We start from the raw sequence: 19,436 nt of genomic DNA, 5'->3' as shown, positions 1-19,436 counted from the left end.
TATAAATAATATAAAGATTAGATATTTTTACTATATCTAGAATATAGAGAAATATATAAATAAATAATAGAAAAATTTAAATAGATATTAAACTTAAAAAGAACATGCTTTTATAATAACTAAATTAAATATATATAAAACTACCTATATAACTATTACCTAACTTTTAAAGGGATAATATACTAAAAAATTAATTAGATATTTTATTATAATAACTTTTGTAAAAAATATATTTATATAAAACAAGAAAATAGATAGTATTTATAATAGCCAAGTATATTAGACAAGCTAGACTATAAATATCCTATAAAAGAAAACTATAACTATATTTTTATAAGTAAAAAATACCTATATTACTTATATCTAACAACCTATAACTACTAGATTAAGGGATATATTTTCTACCCTAAAAAATAGATAGTAATATATAACAAGACCTGCTATATAAAAGAAAAATAAAAATAATATAAAAAATATTAATAGGAGATTTAGCTTTATATAATAAAAAGCTAAGTATTACTAATTATACTTGCTATAATTAATAGATATAAAACAAGGATTCTAATAGACTCTAGAGTATTAAATAAGTTTATTAAACCTAAGTTTGCTAAGTAATATAGAATCAAATCCAAACTAACTAGAAGAACTATTAAGATTATTAGATTTAGAGAAAAAATACTATACTATAAACCTAAAATAAGAATAAGAATTATTTAACTAAGCTTAAGAATATATACTAAGAATCTAATATTTAAGGTTATACTAACAAAAAAAAAACTATATAATATAATTATAAGAATACCTTGGTTAATAAGATAAGAACTAATTATTAACTAAAAGAATAGAGAAGTTATAATTAAAAGATACTATTTAATTATAGAAATATAGGACTATAATATATAAGCTTATAATATTAAAAAAGAATTAGGAATAATCTCTAATAATAAGAATTAAAAAATAATAAATATCTTAGAATAAGAAACTACCTAAATAAAAATAATAAAAGGAATACAAGAAGTATTAAGTAAAATAACTAGGAATAATAGAATAAGAGTCTAACTTGCAAAAAATAGATATCTTAAATTAAAAAAAGTTTATAAAACTAAACTTGCTAAAATCAAGAAATTACTACTAGAGAAGTACTACAAGTTTATTAAATTATTTATAAAACTAGATTACTAATTACCTAGTTATAAACTATAATATAAAGCAAGAATACTATTAAAACTAAGTATTAAGCTACTACAAGTCAAGTAATACCAAAAATTATCTAAAGAATTAGTAATAAAAGACAAGTTTATTAAGAAATTTTTGGAAGCTAGATATATATATAAATCAAAATCCAAGATATTATTATAACTAATATTTATACTAAAAAAGAATAAAAAAATAAGAATAATAATTAATTATAAAAAACTTAATAATACTATAATACTAGATATAAACAAGGTACTATATATAGGATAAAAAAGAGATTTATTATAAAAAGCAAAGATTATAACTATCTTTAATATATAATAAGGTTATTACAACCTTTTAATATATAAAAATAATATCTAGAAAATAGCATTTCTTATAGACTAAGGATTATATAAATAGGTTATTATATTTATAGGACTAATATAATTACCTATAAAATTTTTAAGATTTATAACTTATATATTATAATAATATCTTAACCAAATTATTACTATTTACTTTGATAATATAATTATTTATTTAGAAAACCCTAAAAAATATAAGGGACATGTTTAAGAAGTTATAATAATAATACTAGAAGTTAGACTTATACTAAGCATTAAAAAGTATAAATTTAATACTATAGAAATTAAATACCTGGATATAAGACTTATACTAGAAGAATAGCAAATACTATAAGAAAAGATTAATATAATACTAAATTAGCTAATATTAACTAACAAAAAAGGAGTTTAAAAATTCCTAGGAATATTAGGATATATATAAAAGTATCTTAACTAATATATATAGAATTCTTAATCTATAATAGAGTTACTTAAGGATAATATACTATTTATTTAGGAATAAAAGAAACAAGAATTAATAAATTTAGTCAAGAAAATAGTTAAGAAAGTATTAATCTTATAATTATATAATCTAGAATAATAAAACTATATAAAAATAGATATATTAGAAGGAGGATTAAGAATAGTTCTTGAATAAAAAAATAATAATAAGAAATTGCAACCTATTTTATTCTATTTAAAAAAAATAATCCAAGCTAAATAAAACTATAATATATATAACTAAGAGATACTTGTAATTATTAAAGAATTCAAGTACTAGAAATATTATTTATAAGAAGTAAAATATAAAATAATTATTTAGATAGATTATAAGAACTTAATATTCTTTATAATAATAAAGGAACTTAAAGAATAACAAGTATAATAGACTCAAGAGCTTTTATAATATTAATTTAAGATTAAGTATATTAATAGCAAAAAAAATATTATAATAGACATGCTAAATAGAAACCCTAATTATATAATTAATATCAAGAATCTAGAAATAAACATACTAAAAATTAATAAAGATAGGTTATAATTTAATTAGGAAATATAATTAGTAGTAATAGTTATAATTAATAATTATAAATTTCTTATATAACTTAAAAAAGAGTAAAAAAAAGATAGAATAATCTAGACCTAAAAATTTAATATAAATAATATTAAAAAAAGCAATAGAGTATTGCTATAAAATAGAGTAATTATAATATTTAATAGACTAGTTAGAGAAGTAATTTAAAAGTACCATAACCTACTATTTAAAGGATACTAAAAGATTAAAAAGATAATAAAAAAGATTTAACAAGTATATTACTTTTTATAAATATATAAAAGAGTATAGGACTATATTATATAGTATAATAAGTATAACTAAAACAAGTAATTATAATATTAACTATATAGCAAGATATAAATACTAGAAATCCTAATAAAACTATAAAAAAGTATTATAGTTAATTTTATCCAAGAATTACTATTATTAAAAAATCCTATTATAGGAATCATGTATATAAATATAATTATAGTTATATATAAATATATAAAATATATAATTATTAGACTAATATAAAAGAATATTATTATAAAAAAACTAGCATATTTAATATTATAAAAAATATTTATTTAGACTAGACTACTAAAATAAATAATTTCTAACCAAGACAAGCTATTTATATTAAAATTTTAGAAAATATTTATAGAAGCATGTAGAACAAGACAAGATATATCTACTACTAACTACTAGCAAACTAATAGACAAGTAAAAAAAATAATTTAGTTAATTAAATAATATTTATAATACTACATGGACTAGAATCAAGATAATTAGGTAGAATTATTACTTATAGCTTAATTTATAATTAATAATATAAAAAATATAATAACAGGTATTATATTTTACTATATAAATCTTAGGAGAAATCCTAGAATATATTAGGAATTACTACCAGCCAAAGAATAATTAGATATAGTATTAATATATGTTGCTTATATAAAGATATTATACTAATCTATAACTAATAATATTAGATAGGTAGAAAAAAAAATAAAATTCTACTATAATAAAAAGTATAAAAACATGCTATAATTTTAGAAAAAAAAAAAGTTTACTTGCTATAATAAATAATAAAAAAAAAAGATTTTAATATTAAAAGTAAATAATCAAGTAATAAACTTGATACTATAAAATATAGACTATTTAAAATCAAGAAAAAACTTGTAAATAATAACTACTATTTAATACTATTAGTAAAAATACAAGTTTACCTAGTATTCTATATTTTATTACTTAAACTAATAAAAAATCTAGAAAATACTAATAATAAAATAACTAAAATTAATAAGGAGTATAAAATTAAAAAAATCCTAGACTATTAAATAGAGAAAAATTAGATTTAATATCTTGTTAAATAAAAAGGTTACTTACTTAAAAATAACTCTTAGAAACCTGTTAGGCATCTTAATTACCTTAAAAAGATTCTAGAATTCTAGCAACAAACTAGTTAAAAAAAAAGTCCTTTAAAAAAAATAATAAAAAAGTATTAGTAATTTATATAATATAGGCCTGCAAGGTTTTATTTAAAATAACTAGTACTTGTTATATTTTTTTAATTTTTTTTTACTTGTACCTTTCCTCTTTTTTTATTTCTTTTAAGGACTCTAGCTTTTTTATCTTCTTATAATTATAGGTAATAAAATTACCTATATAATAATATAATAACTATTTTTGTTTATAAAAATAAAGGAGTTTTAATAATAATAACTTTTTATCCTTTTTAATTTTGTTTTAAGCTTTAATAAGTTTCTACTACTTGCTATTAAAAAATATTATCTTTAACTTAATATATTTATAATTTCCTGCTTTTATATATTTGCTATATCTTAACAAGTTTTTAAATTTAATACAGGACTTTTTAAGACAAGAATAATATTTATATAGGAAGACTATTACAAAGCTACTATCTGTTATGACACTGCCCGCACCGACCTGAGGGCGGCTGCGTTAGGCAGAATCCTTGTGCCACGACAACCAATCAACCAGCCCGCGGAAAAGGGATGACCGAACAGATGCCCGCAACTTACCCAGGGGCTCAGTGAGCGAGGCCTGAGCGCTAAACCCAAAGTGACAACCCCACGAGAAAGCCTACCATATATGCGACTCTATGTACTTGACTTTTCGGCCAGGGTCCTACGAACTAAGCGCTCCCTGGAGCTCATGGCAAAACCCCGCGATCCACCACTAGCATCCTCGGAAAAGGGCGAGTCGCCCTCGGAACATCACCACTCGTGGGAGCCCATAACTTAGTACCACGTGACTAAGGTATACCACCAAGAGAAGGTATGCAATATACCATCGAGGTATAGAAAGACCATGTGGTATGTTGAATACCATATGGACGAGGAAGACCCAAGAAGGGAGGAATACTTAAGGACACTCATTACCACTATATCTACTTTCCTATCTTCGTGATTAATACTACTGTTATTCCAGAGTAACCAGTTCAAAGGATCTTTGCGAAGCAACTTGTCTAGTACTTACTCTACAGGCTATAGTATACATACTATAGGCTAGCCCTGCTCTTTCACCTCGACTTCAACCCTACCATGACAAGTCTCCATACTTGTTGGACGTGATCGCACCAGGTAAGACAAGTCAATCCGAATCCTTCGGAAGTCCCGTGTGAGAGCCCGGGGTTAGGAGCGCACGAGAGGTCGTCGCTTCGATAACACTATCTTTGATTTTATAACTTAGAAAATCTTTAATAATATTAGCCTTTAAAGCTATAACAAGAAATTAGTACCAAAATATAGAGAAAAAAAATAGGATAAATTATACTAAACTTACCTAAGAAAGTATTATTTATTATATTTTTAGAAACAAAGACCTTAGGAGAGGGGGATTATTAAAAAATTAGATATTAATAGTTAATAGATCTTGCTATACTACAGCTCTATATTATAATATTAAGGAATAATAATAAACTAATCTAGTTATATTAAATAATATAATACTATTTTAAACTAGAAGACGGCAAATGGACCGCCAAAAACGGCCGCAATCGACGCTGTTTTTGGCTGTCGATTTGCCAACCCTTACGCCACTCACTCAGGCGCTTGCATCCACGCACCACCAAGTCTCGCTGAGTCAACCTTATTTGCCTGCAGCAAGCCTCAGCAATTATATCCCTAGTTAGCAATCTATGCTCCCACCTTTCCCATTTTACCTAGTGCGCTGCGGTTTCACAACGCCCCCCAAAATAGCTCCCTCTCGAGGTTCCTAGCATAAATAGCGGCCTTCTGTCCTAAAACCCTAATATTCCTTTCCTAGTCCTGAGATTCTCCTTGTGCATACCACAATCCTACTTGAGGTCTAGGCCTACCACCTAAAGCTAGGCTTCTTATTAAGGTGATACTAAATTACTGCCTCAAGGGAAAATCTTAAAGGTCCTTTTTTCCTTGTTTGTGATACCTTTATATCATGGCTCGCCGTCCGCGAAAGGCAGACTACCAGTTATCCAGCGACAGTGACGACTTTAATAGAGAAAGCACCAAGAATAATTGATATGATACTGACCTAACCAAGCCTGAGGATAAGAAAGACCAACTGCGAGATGCTGGTAATGCAGCCCTCCTCTTTGCAGATAACAAGCATCCACTAGAGTACTATATCCAACAACTAGAGAACTTTGATAAGATAATGTATATCCAAGAAGACTATAGCAAAGGCACTACTGCTCTCCTTGACTAGGTAGAGAAAAAATGGTCCTAATAAGCCATACTCTCCAAGCCATGTTTTTCTATAAGCCAATTTCCTTACTTTGGAACCACTAGATTCTATGCTTTTATTAGAAAGGACCCTCAAGAGGAATTTACACGTCTGTCCATTATAATCATGTACAATTTCCTAGACTAGGTTCTAAATCTCTAATATAGAAAGAATGGACAGTATCTTCAAGGTATTAAGTGCAAAAGCTTGCTGGATACTTTCTGGAAAGTATTTTGCCTGGTATATAAAAAAGAAACTTCTAACAAGATTGCAAAACAAATGAATTGCTAAATACGTCGAGTATAAGTAACCCTTTCTTTGACACATATCTTGACCCTAATATCTGCTTTATTATTGCATATGGCTCGGTCTATAGCTAACATTTGCGGGACTAGCTAGGTAATCCAACAGTTAGCTAAAAAGCACAAGCTGTCTCTTAATAGACATGATAAGCCTCCTCTAGACGTAACAGATTTGGCAAAAGTTATTGAAACCACCATCAGCACAACCAAGAAGAAATTTAGGCACGGCTGCTATTGTATTGAGTTAGGGCTATTCTTGCAGCTTGCCAGTCTCATAACAAACCATCCTCAGGCTATTTTAAATCTTAGATATTAGTATATTTGAATCAACTTGCTCCGCGACCCTCAGGACAGGCCCCATTAGATTGTAATTGAATTCACCTTCAAATTTACCAAGGAGTAGCTGGGTGCTAAGGAAGCGTAAGCCACTAAAGGTTTATATATATCTTTTACTTGGTCTAACCTGAGTATAGGAACATATATATCCTTCCCAAGATTATCTATGACCCTTCTCTTGTCCTTAGTCTGCATATGTTCTTATTAGGACTGCTTTTCGCAGACCACGCTTTTGACTAAATAAATAGCAAGGAGGTGCTAGTTTCTGCAGGCCAGCTCCCTAGACTACAGATCCAGGAGGAGTACAATAAATTACTACTATAGCTCGACTCAGCACTAGACAATATCCTAGTATTTTAAATGTCTGATTTGACCCTACAAGGAATTAGCATATCCCCCAACAAGCCTCTTCTATACTCAACCCTCTTGCTATAGATCAAGACAATTGGTGCCATTACAGGCTTCCAGCAAGTTACCCGTCCCTATAGCTTGCGCTACGGGGCTGGTACAGCATTAGATAGTAGCAGTGCATTCCCCTTACCAGGGCTGCACTAGTAGATAACTAGATTACTAACTATCTCCTAGGTTCTGTTAGCGATTTACTGCGCAACCTTATTATGCATTATACCAACACTCGCACCTTTCTACGCTACTATCTTAGTAGAAGGATCAACAAAAATCTCCCTGCAATCATTCGCGGCCTTAACCTAGAAGACAATCTAATACATGCTGCTTGCCAGATAAGCCAGACTATTAATCCAAGTCAGCCCTAGAGACTCACGACCGCGCAATTGGAATCCATCAATCAACAACCAGAAATAGTCGATCTGGTTTGTCGGCGCGATGAGCTTAGTCGACAGATGGGACATCTGTTATTAAAACACGAAAAAACGCAGGAATATGCGCTGTATAAAAAATTAAATCAAGAAATCACAGGTGCCAGGCAGCGTGCATGAGATGCCCTACTTTCTTAGATCCAAGCTAAATACAATCAAGAGCAGCTAATGCAAGAGATCCAATGCTAGCTATCTAGAGTTAAGCTAGCTAAAGCAGAGAAACCCTTGAAGTATTCTAAGGAGGTACCTGCTCCTCAGAAACAACTAATAGAGAGCCTTCTAACCTTGCCTTAACTAATACTCGAGAAGGAGATAGCTAGGCAGATAGAAGCAATTAATGCTGTAGCTGCCTATTCTCTCTTTAAAGAAGGTAATACATGCTGTCTCCCACGAGACAAATATTCCCCCAGGGACTGTGTTGCTATAGTACCAGTCCATTAAGGTAGAAATATGTAGGATACTAAGATAATAGAAACTAATTCTCTTGCAGATAATCTACTGCAAGCTGTAATTCAAGCTATGATAAGGGACAGGTATTCCATATGGGAGGATAAGGGATCCAGGAAGAAGACTAAGAGACCCTTATTCTATTTTATCTGTTTAGGTTAACCAGACTTGGATATTAGGAAGCGGACATACAAATTCTCAAGCCCTGGAGATATGACCAAACATATCAAACAAAAGCACCTTTAATATATCTCAGAACTATCTAATATTAGGTATAATATTTGTGACAAGCGGTTTTCTTGCAAAATATACCTGCAATAACATGCTATTGACATGCATGCTATAGTAACCTAATATGTATTAGCAGCTACTATATCTTCTCTTGAAGCAAGAGTGCTTTTACATGTTGATGTTAAGCCTAATATGCCTTTGTTCAGGTTTTTCTTTTTATTTTAACCATGTAGATTGTTATGTGTAGCAATAGAGCTAGTTTCCATGTATAGTATAGTATTAGTTCTTTTATATTTTCTTATATATATAAACTATCGCATAAGACTGGTATCCAGGGTCATACTCATTACCTTTATCCTTGATTCCATCTCTTAAGGCTTGCCCTTAGTATATAGAGACTTTGCATATATTCAATCTATAATTAGCAAGGACTAAGTATTATGTGGGCTACAGGTGACCGCTGCAGTATATAGGGTACTATATTGGCCTACTTTTGATAAAACAAGCCAATAAAAGCCCATTTCTAACAGGAAAGTTGCGGCATGAATCGCCTTAGCAGCTAATAAGACTATAAGTCAAGCAGGGCTGCAGTAACTAACAGAAGCCTAGCATCGCAGTGACTCCTACAATCTACTTCCTGGGATGGAAAATGGGTTTAATTGCCTGTTATGCCATCCAAACCTGTGATTCAAACCTGTGATTCAAACCTGCGATTCAAACCTGACATTCAAAGTATTTCAAGCAAGACCCTCCACCCGCCGATCAACAATCTCCAATAAGTGATCCAGCCACCCCTGGCGCCAGCCTTGTCATGGCGAGTCCACCACCAATAATCACTAGCAACATTCCCGCTCCGCGCAATGAAGGTCATGGAGTTCCAATAGAGTAAGGCAGCCTCTTGGACAATGTCTTACCTTTAAAGGATCTCCTTTCTGATCAAAGCAGGTTTGTAACTACTCCAAAAGTGGTACTGTAGGAAGACAGAAATGGCCAAGAGGAAGGCTGGAGAAAGCTATATAAGATAGGCCATTCTGACTACTTTCCTAATCAAGAGCAATACCATTTGATAGGCCATTTACCGGTTGGAACCTGACCTACAAGTTGGTGGACACTATAGTTAGCCTCTCTTTCTTCTAAGGTTTCTAGAAAGTGGTGCAGAGGCAGGGGGTATAGTATAGCAAAGCGAATATGGCAGAATTATTTTGTATTGCATTTAGCCCATATTCAGGGCGAGATGTCCTTGCTCCTAGCTCCCTTATCTCGAGTCTGGGCTCCCAAACCTGGCTTAGCGCACCCCTCGTGCTACGCTTCTGCAAATAGGGTTTAGTGTACCCACGTAAATGGAAGGTTGCTTACGGGACGGCCGTTTGGGTGCATCTGGGATTAACAGGATCGAAGGACAAAGAGTATGGCCTTGTGTTTTCAGAGAGGGTTCATCGTTGCTTTGGACAGGCCTTTGGTATGGGCCAAGGTAGAACATTCAATACCATCTGTAAAATATCCTCCACTGTCAATCTGGCTGGGCAGAATCTACAGATGGCAGTACCGCGGATCTTGTGATACGGCCGCTGGATCATGAATTGAGCTGCGGGGGTGGACGCGCCTCTCCCGCTTCACTTGCTGGCTGCCTCAATCCCTCGCTCCCGAAACAAACCAACCGCTTTCCTCCACACTGCAGTCTGACTACTATGGGGCTTAGCGACAAAACGGCAGTCCTATAGTACAAACAAACAAACAAACAATTTATTAACGCCCGGTGGCTAAGCCAAAAGGGCAACTATCACTAGTCTACTAGTACATTTCCTAAGATGTGCCCTGTCTCCTTGTGGCCCATACAAAATCACCTTTAGCATATGTCGTGCCGTCTCTCAGTATCGTTGGAGATTCTCGTGGGTTAGTAAATTTTGTTAGTAGGCTAGCTTGAAGGCGCTTCTCCAAGTGTTCAACATCCTATCTTCGGCAGTTGAAGCGCACCTACCATGTCGGGCACGAGGTGGTTGGTGTGAGTTCGATCAGGGAGGATGAGTGATTTGTGTTCGATGATATCATCAAGCGACGTCGAGTCGGCCGGTGGCAATTGCAAACCATATTAACGCCCATACTACTTCCAAGTTTGGAGTCTAGTCTTGATTATCCAAGGGCGATTTCCTGCCCAAGAAGAAGGATATATTGCCCCGGTGCGTGTTGGTACATTGCAGCATTTCTGTCTGATGTATTGTCTATCTCCAACATTGAAAGAGAAAGTGCTCTACTATCTCTCTTGCTTGTCCACATTTATACTGATCTGTTTGCGCAATATTGATTTGGTAGAGGTATCCATTTAGTCTTGCCATGCCTGTCCAGAGCTAGGTTAGCATGCTTGCTTCTTTCCATGGTAATCAATCATACAGCTGCCAGGTGTGTTTGCCTGGGAGGGCCACATCTATTCTTTTCACATGTTTGCCCATTTTCTCTAGCAAGCCTTTGCTGGTGCCTTGTTGGGATCATGCGATGTTGAGAGTGGTTGATTTCATTCTAGGGAGCTGCGTGTATGGCATAGGGTCCTCTTGGGTTGCTGCCCTGGCCTGCACTTTAGCAAGGCCCAGCAGTTTGTTTTCCTCGCTTATGGAGACCCAGCAGATCATGATCATGTTTCTGTTTTTCCACAGTCTTCTGATTAGCTTGTATATCAGGCACACGTGCTCCTGGCCTGACTATTATCGCGGGTTCCCCAGGGTGAGTGCAGTCGCTTTGTTGCTTGTTAGCAGGGCGATTCTGTACAGTTTCAGTGCCAGGAGTATTTTTAATACGTATGCTATTGCTGCCAACTCTCCCGAGTATGGGTTCTGCTCTGATCTTGCGCCCAGTGTAACGGAGAAGGCCTTGAGTCTTGGCTTCTTGTACTTGGGCGGCTGCTTGTGAATAACTCTGCTAAATCCCACTACCTCATTCCATGCTAAGCTGCTGACTGCAATCTGCATAGATCCGCTGGCTTCTGCCTGTGACTCTGGTGTTTGTCCAATATTGGTCTGCAATTGTTCCTCCCATGGTGCCAGTGTAAATGGGTTAATAGTTTCCAGTGTTTCTATCTCAATGTTTTTCAGCACGTCTGCCACTTTATATAGCAGCAAGCAGTGGAATCTTCTAAACTTTTTCATACAAGCCATGCTCTGGCAGAGTGGGTTAGTCTCTGGTAAGGTGTGGATGTCCGTCCACATTTTCACTGCCCGTCTCCAGAACCGGCTTTGCGCAGGGGAAATGTGGGCCTCTGCTTCCGCCACACTGGTTGCGACGGTGAGGAATGTTCCCACGATCGCTTGAGCTCCGACCCGTTGGACCCGGTTGATAGGTCTTGTAGCTTCCTCTTCTTGCTCCCGGGCGTAGGTAATCGGTGGTCTGGTGACGCGTTTGGGTCGTACCCGTGGTGGCGATTCTTCGCTTTCGTTGCGGTCGGGGGGTTCAGGGGTTCGTGTTTCGGCCCGTCCCGCGCGCGCGTCGCGTGTCGGCAATCTTGCCCAACAACCTTCGGCAAGTTCGAAAACGGATACCGCAAGTCGGCTTTTTGGAACGGACAACAGCTCCGGGTCTGTACAGTTCGAAAGGGTTCGTACAGGACTACAGTCGGCCTCCTATAGTACTGTAAACAGGGTATTGAGCCGCGAACAGGATCGAGCAAGAGAGTAGACATCCCTGACTGTGTCTTGTTGGTGAAAAATAGGCAGTAGGATTTCATTCGGGAGATTCAGCAGGGACCAGGGCTTTCCTTCAGCCCTCAACAATCTAGCTCGAGAGAGCAACATTGGGTGTTTCCTCTCGAAAACTGTCTCGGGATCCAGCCGTCAAAGACTTGCGGGGGCTTGAGAGATTGACGTAAAGTTGTGGCATGAGCAAGAGGTACGAGGGGAAGTGACGAAGAGGAGTCTTTCGTATCCAGTCATCCACCTGGCCTCATTGCACGGCGCGTTCCCGCTCGTATTTGCGCCGCAGCTTCTCCTGGATGAGCCGCTCAGCCTCCCCCATGGGAACTTCCTCGTAGTCATCGTCGATAAGGCCCCGCTCGTGGTCGAGGAAGAAGTGGGTGTGCTCCCAACCGGGCTTGGAGAAGTTATATTCCTTGTGGTGGGTCGTCTGCTCCATGCAATAAGTGCGTAGGAATCCCGCTGGGTTGGATTGTGGCTACCATGGGTTGGTCATCACGAAGTACTTAAGATCATGCGCACCTGCATCAGGGATATACATCTATTTTACCTGCAGGACTGACAACATGGCCTACATGCAATGGCTAAGGTCCTGGATGCTTCTCCTAATACTTTTGCTGCTTAATGGCCACTTTAGTAAACAAAAGCCAACCTGGCTTAATACCATGCTGGGTATCCCAGGAGAAAGTTCCTGCTTTAGCCTTTAAAGTATTAACAGACTTTCCTTGACTGCAATAACAAGCTTCTATAATGCCTTAGTACTCTTGTTAGAAGAGCTGTTAAGAAGTGCTGTGAGGTTCTCCGTGATTGTCTTCAGATCGATCATTGCTTGGTGCAGTTGATCAAGTATTCCTGCAATGTTGGGTGTACTGAAGGCAGAGCAACGCAATTTTTTCTAACAGGCTGGCAACAGCATGAATCTTGACAGCAATACTGGGATCATCCATGATGTGTATGAGAAGCTCAGGCTAGGATAGTTGGCGGGGCACAAAATGGCAACCAGGCGTGAACACCACGCCAATCCCCGGATCTGACCCCTGCTATACCTGGCAAGTTGCCGTGCGGCCAGTGGCGGAAATGGGACGCGTGAGAGAGATTGCTTACGATGATCAACAGAAGAAGTGAATTTCCTGAGACTGGCGTATGCAAGTGGATGTGTTGGTACTGCCTGATGCCTAAGGCCACGCGAAATCGTTCCAAATTCGAGTCTTCCGTGGAGACGAAGGGATTTGGGCGAGAAGCAGAGTCGGAGCCAATACTTCACTTTCCGTGTCTCAGTACGGAGTTACAGAGGACGTTGCAGATCTGCACAACAGGAACCCAAATTCCACCACCCACGGAACGGGTTTGATTGGAATGCTGACCCGAAATCCATGGCATGAAACACCACGGGGCGGGTTTGGATAATTCTTTCAGCAATCTTGACAATACTAGTATTCCAGGGGAAATATATAAGGAAGCTCTTTCTATCCCGGGTTCTTACTTGCTTCCCTTCTTAAACACTTGCCTTCATTGCCTTCTTCATAAGGGCAACTTATTGTGTTGCACATATTATATCTACAGACACCCCTAGGCTCCCAATACCTCTGACAATGGCGGTATATCTACAATACCCGCTCTTTGGAGATTTTTACTAATTATTCTTGCTAGTGGACTTTACAAGTCTTTGCAACTATAATAGCAACAAATATTGCTTTTACATCAGCCGATCCCTCAGATGTCTATTTCACGTTCTACTCCGACAACAAATGCTCAGGGCTTAGTATCACTTGTTCGGCCGGTAATTCTGGCGATGTCGGCCCTGCCGCCTGTGGGGGGCCAGGACCTTTTGGGAGCGTCAAGATGACTGGACTTGGCTCTGCTGATGCCTATTTTGTTATTCCTGGCGTTGATCCCAGCGATTGCTACGGCGACATGTCTTTCTCAGGGGACCCCCCTTTCTACGCGGGGGATGAGAACGTGGGCTGCAAAGACTTAACCACTACAGGATTTGACTATTCGAACGGCGCTTGCGCTCTATGGGTTTGTAACCAGTGTGTTTGATGCCTGAAAGATCACCTTTTGAAATATGACTTCTGAAGGCCAGCAATTAGTTGTCGGGATGTTGGTAGGCGGCCAGTCACGCGAACTCACCCCTCTATGTACGTATCTTGAGCGCAGACACTTCTGCAAGCCAGAGAGATTCTGAGTGCTATTATTAGTTCAAGAGCTATGCAGTACATAACGGATCCAGGATATATGCCGTAGGAGCTTGCCCAGAAGCAAGCCCACCAGGGGTTGAGATGATAATTGTAAACCAGTGATCGGCAGTTGAAATAGGGAAAACAAGGTAAGAGGCAGAAAGGATACAGTAACCGCAGATTGTTGTCACGTCTTCATTCTCGTCTTTCAAACATTACTAGACTGGAAAGAGAGAACAAAAATATTTTGACTGTTAGAGATAACTTGCCCCAAGCTTGTCTTCAAGCCACAAAGATCGAAATGAAACCGTCTTTGCTTGGGACCAGGAGATCCTTTGTCACGAGTTTACTGGCCCTTTTAGCCTTTCTCCTGGAGGAGAGGCTTTCCCAATCCCTATACAAATCTATATCCGCCACTGAAACTCTCACTATGTGATTCCGAACAGGCTGAGTCTTAGTAAGAGCCTCAGCGGATGGTGTTGTAGCATCGGGTAACTCGGCATGAGGGGGATTGTCAAAAGACAAAAGTGCACTAGGCCAACCTTTGACAGCAGGCTTTTCCACCGCAGGCTCTTCCACCGCAGGCTCTCCCACCGCAGTCTCTTCCACCGCAGTCTCTTCCACCGCAGTCTCTTCCACCGCAGTCTCTTCCACCGCAGTCTCTTCCACCGCAGTCTCTTCCACCGCAGTCTCTTCCACCGCAGTCTCTTCTACAGCAGTCTCTTCCACAGCAGTCTCTTCGACATGGTTTCGGACATTTCCTATAATCTCTAAGCACTCATTTAGCAAGAAAAATTCAGCATCACCACGTTGCTTCTTGTTGACGGCGGGACTTACTATCCTTAGAGGAATTCTCCTAATACAGTCAGCAAACGGTGAGCATTTCGAGCATCATTTTCATCACAGTATTATCAAAATGATGGTTCTAACCAAGAGCATTGCAAATTTTGTCCAAAACAATGGCTGATCGTCCAGGCTTCAGTATTCGCTGTAAGTTTCTCTTAATATAACTCGGAAGCCATGTTTTGCCGTCGGGGAGGCTTGAAAACACATCCCTTGTGGTCTGAAGTATGTAGAGTATAGACACCTCTTCACCTAATTGTTCGATCTTTTGTTTGGCAAGGACTTCAAGATCAGGAAGGCTATACATTCTGGATGCCTGGTAGACAAGAACGCTCCTCTTATATTCTCTCGCGATGTCGGCCGTGCTTTCGTCGAGTGGCGAGTTAAGAGTCTCGTAGTCGCCTGAATATAAAAATCGCACAAAAGTATGGCCGACGTCTTCGTGAACATCAGACAATGTAATATTTGAATACATTACAAACGTCTGCTGAAGTTTGGGGCATTTCCGAAGGAAATGTGCTGGAAGGACATATTGCCTATCCCCGATAGCGAGAGTGACAACTGGGGATTCGTAGGGCCCACAAACAGGTTAGAATGAAATTTGCACCAATGACTAAAATGGACTCACGATGACAACGGTCGATGATAGTCAATCTTTGGAGATATCTGGACGGGCAGCGGGTGCTTGGGCACCTCTTGCGGTGGGCGCTTGGATTTCTTTTTTGCCATTTTTCGGTAATATTGAGAGAAAAGCGAGACGAAATATTGGCAAGATATGAGAAAAAAAAGCCCCAATGCCTTTCATATAGTTATCAGATACCAAGAAGCGGGGAACTGCAAGTATGAGTTGTTCCGCAAGGCATCTGGGACACGTCATCAGTACATATCGGAAGGCATTTTGTCTGTCACTGGTACTTTGGCTCTCAAGCTGGCTCTTGCGTTCTGATTTTGCTTGCAGGCAACTCACATCCTTACTGTAACAGTCTTATCTAAAGTTGTCAGGGTCGTAAGTTAATGCTTGGTATTCTAATGGGTTCGGCTTTTCTTCTGTTTTGCAGAATATATCAACACCCCTATCAAGCAGGCTCTTGGTTACTGCGGTATAATCCGGCTGAACCGCACAATGCAAAGAAACGCGACCGTGCTGATCCACTAACGACACATCTGTGCCCTTGTCAGTGAGAATCCTGACCATCTCCAACACCCCCGTTTCAGTAGCTACGCGCAGTAGTATTCTTTTGCCCTGATCCTTCGCGGACATGGATGCTCTTCTTTCCCAAAAAAGCAAAACCATAGTAGCGAAATCCCTTTTATCACATCCAGCCTAGCTAGATTTTACACAGGATAGCAGTTGAAACTATTCTAGTACCTCTCTAATAAGATGTGTATCATCAAAACCATTTGATAAGGAAGTTTACCATGAACCTCTGGTTGGCTGTGGAAGCTGACTTAGATTAGCACTACAGTCGCGCTTGCTGCAGCAGTAAATCAAAACTATTGGCCCTATGTTCCAAGGGCCAAGAGTAGGACTACCACCACGGCATGAGCAGGGAGACATAGCTTCTATATACAGGCTAGGCGTTAAATATCAGGCCTAGAGTTGGCTTCTTTTTATACCTTGCATACAAAGCTATAGGTATTAACTATAGCTCTAAATAGAGTACAATAATTCCTTTCTCAATTTTAATTACGTAGATACTTTAAGTTCATGTTAGCATTAAAATAGTAATACAATAGCTAATTATCCAATCTTAGCTTATCCATGATAAGTGAAAAGCTCTTATCCTTTATTATTAATACTATTTGTCGAGGAAGTGTAGTATGAACCTCTCGTTGGCTATAGAAGCTGACTTATAGATTAGCGCTGTAGTCGCGCTTGCTGTGGTAGTAAATAGAAATCATTAGCCCTATACTGCAGGGGTTTGAAGGGAGTGGGACTGCTGCTGCAGCATGAACAGGGAGAGATTATTAGACTTAATTCTCAAGGCAAAAAAGGCACTGAACAAGCCTACCATACTCTTATTTAGCGCCCTGACAATCATCCTAACCAATATATTCTTAAATACCATAACCAAGTATGTTAAGTAAAAGGGTGGCTAGAGATAGCTATTCCTGTAAAAGTATCTAGAACTCCCTATTACACAAAAATAATCCTAGATGCTAAAGAGCATAATAACGCAGCATTATTATTATGTTCTTATATATTTTAGAGTTGGTGTGTAATACAAGATTAAATAGCCAAATAATATCTCCAGCAGGATATTTATAAAACAGAAAATTGTGTAGAAGATGCAATAACTTGAAGAGGCAGATCACGAGGTATTGGGCTTGGGAGGATCACCCTTTAAATAGTATGAGCTTGTATTCAATTAGGGCTTTATAAATGCTGAGCCAAGGGCAACTATAATACTAAGTCTAATTCTATGTTTCATGCTAGCAAGTCTATGTTAGAAACCCTTCAGGACTCCTGGACAATACTAGCAGCTCTCTTTGGAATTAAGTAGCTAGCTAGAGTAAGCAGACCAAGGAATTACTTGTTTTCTAAAAGCAAGGCATGGCTATTTATCAAACATTACTCAAGGTAATTCGATGATACAAATTAGGCCTAGTACCACAGCTGCTCTAGCAGCCACCCAAGACTTTTATACCATCCTAAAGAATTATTGCATGGTTCTCTAAAGAAAAACTTTGTCCAATGCTAATATATTTCAATTCATAGGCTCCTTAACAATACTATAAAGGTTTTGATAGCGCGTGGGTTTTAAGTTAGGGTAATCTAACTGGGAGATTTGAGTTTCCAGACATGGGCATCTATCAAATATCATTGCCCTAGGTCTTGAGGTATGCTACAGAATAATAGGATATAGGATAATTTCCTCTACAGCATACAGTTTTCTTCTAGCATCTGTACTACAGCAAGGTTGTTATATATCTATAAATACTTTCTGCTTTTGCATTGTCTTTCCTTTATTTTTTTTTCCCTTTATTTTGCTAACTATTACTCTCCTTCTAACCAGGCATGGATGTGCTAGCTATCTATGCTATTACTACTAGCAGTATTCTTGCTAGCCTTTTCCTGATCTAGACTCTTTCTATGCTTGCTAACTAGTTGATCTTCTTCTCTATTCTACTTTCTTGACATTTGACCCTCCCTTTTGTTATTTATTATCGTCAGCTCTTGGGCCCTTGGACACAAGCTAGTGTTTTTATTCATGTATCCTATGCTGCAATTAATATCTTTCTCGTTTTCTTCAGGATAAAGTCCTGGACTGGTGCTGGTTGCCAAGCGGGGGAACTAGCCTTGGTTAACCTGATTTTCCTGTTATTAACTATCCACCTCAGCTATCTAGCTAATCTTCTGGGAATTACATGGCAAACTTGTTGCAAGATCTACCATGCTACCAGCTGGATAGCCATTTTTCTACTATCTTTTTATATTATTATGGTAACTCAGGCCCAAGGATTTAGCTTTCTACTCCGTGAAATACAAAACCTCTTTACTGTAATTGTACACCTTGTTATTTGGTATTAGTCCATTTAGCTAATAACTAATAGGGTGCTATCTTACTAGGTATCCTTGCTCTACTTTCTATTCCCTAGTTTTGTTGATAGTTATATAAAATATTTCTCCAAGGACATTAGATCCTGGTGGTGCTTTTTGTCTATGGCATCTGGTAATATCTTCAATCCTAGACCCACTCCTTGAAAATCTATCCCTTGATTGCTTTTGGGATATTTGGGCTGATATTATTCTTAGAGCTAATAACACTTTTGTATCAAAACGGGCTATTTATAGGTCGCGGTTGTCCCAGGGCTGTCATGTCTTTTAGCACGAGAGAATCCAAGGAGAAAGGTACTGTTACAACAGCTGCTCATGTCCATGTTCTCTTATCTTGGCTAGTAAAACTAGAGGCTGGATAGTATATTAATGTCTGGATACTATTAGTTAGTCTATCATCGTGGATGCAGATGCACCCTTTTATAGTTATATCATAGTCTAGAGGTAGACAGGATACTATTAAGCTTTTCTTGCAGCCATGCTGTGGCTTATCTACCAACCTTCTTTGCTATGTACCTGCAGCTGCAGGGGGCTTGGTTTTTTTCATGGCTTTGTTTACCAGTCCTCATGGAACAAGTAAAGAGGTTAGTTGGTATGAAAATGTGTTAATAGTTGCTAGTGGATTTGGGATTGTGGTGGCAATTCTATACCTTGAGAAAATGATCTACAGTTATAACACTTGCACCTCCTAGGTTCACTGCCTACATCTAGTGTGGCAGGTGGAGTCAATTGGC

General features: G+C 37.5%; 4 protein-coding genes across 4 annotated transcripts; 2 read left to right on the top strand and 2 right to left on the bottom strand.

Moving 5' to 3' along the window:
- Window positions 1-6,003: 6,003 nt before the first annotated feature.
- BJX67DRAFT_382255 (uncharacterized protein) lies at window positions 6,004-6,273 on the top strand (the record flags this gene model as incomplete). Its single annotated transcript, XM_071033201.1, has 2 exons — window positions 6,004-6,049; window positions 6,125-6,273. The coding sequence occupies 2 exons, from the start codon at window positions 6,004-6,006 to the stop codon at window positions 6,271-6,273; spliced, it is 195 nt and encodes a 64-aa protein (XP_070885138.1).
- A 3,401-nt stretch (window positions 6,274-9,674) lies between these two features.
- Window positions 9,675-9,958, bottom strand: BJX67DRAFT_148660 (uncharacterized protein). The gene has a single exon (XM_071024753.1). The coding sequence runs from the start codon at window positions 9,921-9,923 to the stop codon at window positions 9,729-9,731; it is 195 nt and encodes a 64-aa protein (XP_070885137.1). The 5' UTR covers window positions 9,924-9,958; the 3' UTR covers window positions 9,675-9,728.
- Window positions 9,959-13,525: 3,567 nt separating this feature from the next.
- Window positions 13,526-14,186, top strand: BJX67DRAFT_356692 (uncharacterized protein). The gene is made up of 2 exons (XM_071029414.1): window positions 13,526-13,718; window positions 13,771-14,186. The coding sequence occupies exons 1-2, from the start codon at window positions 13,713-13,715 to the stop codon at window positions 14,161-14,163; spliced, it is 399 nt and encodes a 132-aa protein (XP_070885136.1). The 5' UTR covers window positions 13,526-13,712; the 3' UTR covers window positions 14,164-14,186.
- Window positions 14,187-14,522: 336 nt separating this feature from the next.
- Window positions 14,523-15,872, bottom strand: BJX67DRAFT_388823 (uncharacterized protein; the record flags this gene model as incomplete). The annotated part of the gene is made up of 4 exons (XM_071034408.1): window positions 14,523-15,116; window positions 15,175-15,225; window positions 15,259-15,679; window positions 15,772-15,872. 4 exons carry the CDS (start codon window positions 15,870-15,872, stop codon window positions 14,583-14,585), a joined length of 1,107 nt encoding a protein of 368 aa, XP_070885135.1. The 3' UTR covers window positions 14,523-14,582.
- Between the last annotated feature and the right edge of the window lie 3,564 nt (window positions 15,873-19,436).

Source organism: Aspergillus lucknowensis (assembly GCF_044049455.1).
Source record: "Aspergillus lucknowensis strain CBS 449.75 chromosome Unknown BJX67scaffold_27, whole genome shotgun sequence".
NCBI lineage: Eukaryota > Fungi > Ascomycota > Eurotiomycetes > Eurotiales > Aspergillaceae > Aspergillus > Aspergillus lucknowensis.
This window is presented reverse-complemented; position numbering and strand designations above follow the sequence as displayed.

What these genes read in the sequence shown, in the direction of transcription:
- BJX67DRAFT_148660 (XM_071024753.1), bottom strand. Translation starts at nt 9,923, where the DNA reads ATGTTCTACCTTGGCCCATACCAAAGGCCTGTCCAAAGCAACGATGAA.